Source organism: Ammospiza caudacuta, chromosome 20 (assembly GCF_027887145.1).
Source record: "Ammospiza caudacuta isolate bAmmCau1 chromosome 20, bAmmCau1.pri, whole genome shotgun sequence".
Classification (NCBI taxonomy): domain Eukaryota; kingdom Metazoa; phylum Chordata; class Aves; order Passeriformes; family Passerellidae; genus Ammospiza; species Ammospiza caudacuta.
The window spans coordinates 5,763,277-5,767,392 of NC_080612.1; the positions used below are offsets into that span (position 1 = coordinate 5,763,277).

Here is a 4,116-nt window from a genome sequence, read left to right on the forward strand (position 1 = left end):
TTTTATATTCCAAGTAAAATATTTGGTAGGCTTCACACCAGTCTTTTACCAATGAATATCACAATATTGCTGTTGGGAAAAACTGCATTTATTAAGGCAGTATATTTTAAAAATTGGCCCCAGCACCACACAGCTGGAAACAAGGAAAAAGTAATCTATGGCAGCATGTAAAAAACTGTTCTCTAGTTAGACTGTGTATTTTTAATAACTGCCTCCAACAGACCACCCTATGACACTGATTGCAAGCACAGAAAGCCTGATTGTTCAAAAGCCATGTAAATGAGACAGATGTTGATATTGCAAACTCCCACTATTCACCTCCAACCTATTTTTTCATCTTTTTCTGCTTGTTTCACTTGTTTCTTTCCTGGTGTCCTTTCTCTCACTGGTGTTTTCCTTCAGTACCACTCTATTTGCCTCCCAGAACCAACTGCAGCTTTTAGCTTTAATGGCAGAACAGAAATTGTTCAGAGATCTTTTAATCCTTCACCTTATATGCCACTTGCACAAGGACAGGCTACTCACTGCTCAGAGATGAACTATGAAAATAGCAAAAATAGTAGATTAATTAAGCTGGATCACCAAAAAACCCCAAGAATCTCCTACTTCTGTTGATTGGCACTAAAATACATGAAGTACTCCTGGTTTATAACATAATTTATCTAAAGGATGTTTACTAAAAGACGGTGTCAATGTGGTGTCATTCCTTTGGCTACTTGGGTCCAAGTTTTTGTAAATGTCTCTTGTTGTAGGCTGAAATGTATTACAACTTTATCACTATTTTCCTTACTAAAAATAAAACAAGTTGCTAAGAGTTCCACAAACCCATAATTAACTTCTCCTTTGAGAACAAAGAGGATGCATTTTTAAAATGTTTTTATTGCCTTAGTAATACATGTTACAAAAAAAAAGTCTTCTGCAGCAAAACACACCAAGAACAGGAATGAGTGCAAACCAAACAAATCAGAAAGTAAATTATCTATGAAACCACTTATTTCAATGCAACAGGGGAACAGTAAAGTTTTGAAACAGCTTTTCCTCCTCTGGAGAATGCAGAACTTATTGGAGCTCCTGACATAAGTCAGAATATTGCATTAAACCAAGATTTCAATTCCTTCCTCCCAGAGAGACCCAAACATTGTCCTCACAACATTTTGTTCATTTTGTTGGAATAGAAGAAAAACAGTCTTGAGAAAGACTGCAACCTGCTCTGTCCTGCCAAGGCACTGGCTGTGCACTGTGCTCTCCTCCAGAGAAAGACAAGGACAACTTGGAACATAAAAATGTGGATTCTACACCATGACTTCTCAGATCTCTATTCCAATCAGTTTGTACTTCCAAAGACAAACTTCACCAGCTGACATGAGCACTTTGCCCAGATGCTTCAGCAGAACTCCAGTGTCTCATGTTCTGTCAGAATTTCTTCTCCAAGCTGCCCTGCACAGAGGAATTCTGAACACATGACCAACACCTTTGTATTTTGGGACACACTAACATAGTAACACCTTCCTGTGCCTCTGATGCCAAGTGCAGCTACAAAGTTACTCAAATTCCTGCATGTGCAGCCACCTCTTTGGCACCACAGTTCACTTGATGTCAGCCCTTCTTCACAGGCTGAAATATTTGTACCCTGGCAAATTCTCCTTGGGATAGTATAGCTTACAAAGGAAAATAATATTTTTCTTTCTTGTTCAGTATCTTTTTTAACATTATGAGATAATAGACATTTCTTCCCTCTCTCTGCTCTCGTTTATTATGTTGATAATGCTTCTGAAGTACTTGATAAACTCCATCCGAACATCTTCAGGATCTTCCTCTAAGTTGGAATGTATCAATTTTAGCTTGTTCAGTGGATAAGCTTTGAAAAGAAATAAGAATAATTAGGTATATTCCTCTTATAAAATAGTCCCAATCATGAGACAGCTCAGCTGGAATTCAGTGGTACACAATGTTTGACACCCCAGATAACACAGAGCAGGGCAAGGAGAAATGCAGCAGAGTTTGTCAGTGTTGCATACAAATACAGCTTATTGCCAGATTAAATTCTTCAAAGTTTATTATTATTATTGAAGCATAAAGTCTGGTTCTGGTCACACATTCAGTTAAACAGAATTAAACAAATTGAGCACTGAATGGCAATTTTATTATTGAAGTGATATGATATTCTTTGATTACTTCAAAATTATGGAATTATATTTTTGTGTTTAATATGTATTAATATATTAATGCCTATAACAAACGTGCTTGTTTCAACACTGGAACAGTTTGCCCAGAAGGGAGTGTGTGTTTTCACAGCCATAAACAGCCACAAATAATTTTGCAGTATCTAAGGTACCTATTGCTAATTTTAAGATGCAGCTCATTAGCTTTTTATTTCAAAGGGCTCCCATTCTTTTGGTTAACAAATACAGACTTAATGCCCTAAAAAGTGTCTGTTACAAAAAAAAAATCCAAATTAAAAACCAAACTGCTACTGATGAGAAAATATGGCAGGAGTTCTAATTTCTGGCTCAGCTGCATACACACTTGGAGAAGCAACTAAAGCCCTTCCCTTTCTCCTTTCCTTTTCTTTCCAGTTCCCTGAAACTGGAATATTGCTCACCTTTGAAATCCATTATTTCTGTTTTTTCAAAGCACTTCAGTGTTCTTTAATCAAGGGATTTGGATGAAAAAGACAAGCTGTGAAGTATTAACAATTTTAAAGACACAAAGATCGATGAAAACTCTAAGCCACAAATGGAGTTTTCCATCTCCTTACCCAAGGACAGGTTTTCTGTGTCCCCTGCACTGCCAGGCTTGTGATGTGCCACCAGGAGACACTGACTGTCAAGGAGAGGCTGCTGCTGCACGAAGCACGAGTACCACATCTCAATTTCTTTCAGGTGGCTGGGCAGCTCAGGGTTGAAGATTATTATTACACCATGAGAGTCCTTCATCAGAGCCGGCCAGCATGTTTCAAACCTTGAAAAACACAGAAAATTGAAAGACTGACACATTAAGTACGCAAGAACACATTAAGTTCTCTTTTACTATAACATCAGTAACTTTGCCAGTTACATATCATATTCTAAGTATTTTGATTTATCTATTATGATAGTTGATCCCATGATTTTCTAATTTGATGATTTTTTGACAATGCAGAATTTGGTCAAATGCTCATTTAAACTTAAACATGGCCCTAAGAACAGATCATTCTCAATTCCATCTTTTAGAAATTAAGGCCTCAATCATATGCATACATTGTTTGAAGTCCACTCACATAATTTAATGGAGATGAGGGCAATTACAGAGTGGGCCTCTGTCTCCTGTATCTGTAACTTCATTCCAGGACTTGTGGACTTAACTTTTTTGAGTCAGTCCTTATCCAAAACAGAGTTCAGCTGTGATCATGGCAGAGAGTAAGTACCTAGTGTTGGATGCTTTACAGTAGAAACTATAAAAAGATTTTGGGGTGAAGAGTCAGGAATACTCATGTCAAACAGATCATTGGCTTGAGCTTCAAGTACCAATATCTTGTAAACAGAACTATCAGGAGTTCAGTAACGTGGAGGAGCTGGCTTACTTCTGATCACCACTGCAATCCCACAGCTCGAACCGACACGCAGCTCCCTTGCTGTTGCCGTTGAGGTTGGGTTTCTCATACTCCAGGATCCTGCGGGGTGATGGATGCACGGTGGGATGCGATGGCACCCACGGCACCCACAGCACCCACAGCAGAGCGGGGCTCTGGGCTCTCGCTCACCTGACCCCCTGCGTGGGGCTGTAGCTGCAGATCCCTTCCGTGCTCTCGGACACGAAGTTTGCCAGCACAGACTTGCCAGACTGGCACAGCGCGGGGGTGAAAGACAGAACACACACAGAGGAATTTAATGTGCCAAAGCCACAACGTCGGCGCTCACCCAAACCCCCCGCGCCATCCCTCCCGCTCAGCCCCGCTGCATGCAGGCCTGGCCCCGCTTCCTCCTGCCTTCCTTCCCTTCCTCCCTCCGCCGCAGTGACCCCGCGGGGCTCGGCGGTGCCGTTCGGGGCTCCCGGCCCGCTCTCACCTCACGGGGCCCCACCAGCAGCACCTTGGCCCTCAGCATGGCGGGCGGGCACGGCGCCCCCCGCGGCCGC

General features: G+C 41.4%; 1 protein-coding gene across 3 annotated transcripts; it reads right to left on the minus strand.

The window, feature by feature from the left end:
• Positions 1-885: 885 nt before the first annotated feature.
• On the minus strand, positions 886-4,116 carry IFT22 (intraflagellar transport 22). Of its 3 annotated transcripts, XM_058817860.1 has the most exons (5): positions 4,047-4,116; positions 3,743-3,822; positions 3,563-3,652; positions 2,759-2,961; positions 886-1,858 (listed from the first exon to the last, which is right to left on the minus strand). In XM_058817860.1, the coding sequence occupies exons 1-5, from the start codon at positions 4,083-4,085 to the stop codon at positions 1,710-1,712; spliced, it is 561 nt and encodes a 186-aa protein (XP_058673843.1). In that variant the 5' UTR covers positions 4,086-4,116; the 3' UTR covers positions 886-1,709. The 3 variants fall into 3 exon arrangements, with proteins under 3 accessions (XP_058673843.1, XP_058673844.1, XP_058673845.1); XM_058817861.1 differs by lacking the exon at positions 3,563-3,652 and having other exon boundaries at positions 4,047-4,093; XM_058817862.1 differs by lacking the exons at positions 3,563-3,652; positions 3,743-3,822; positions 4,047-4,116 and adding an exon at positions 3,260-3,296.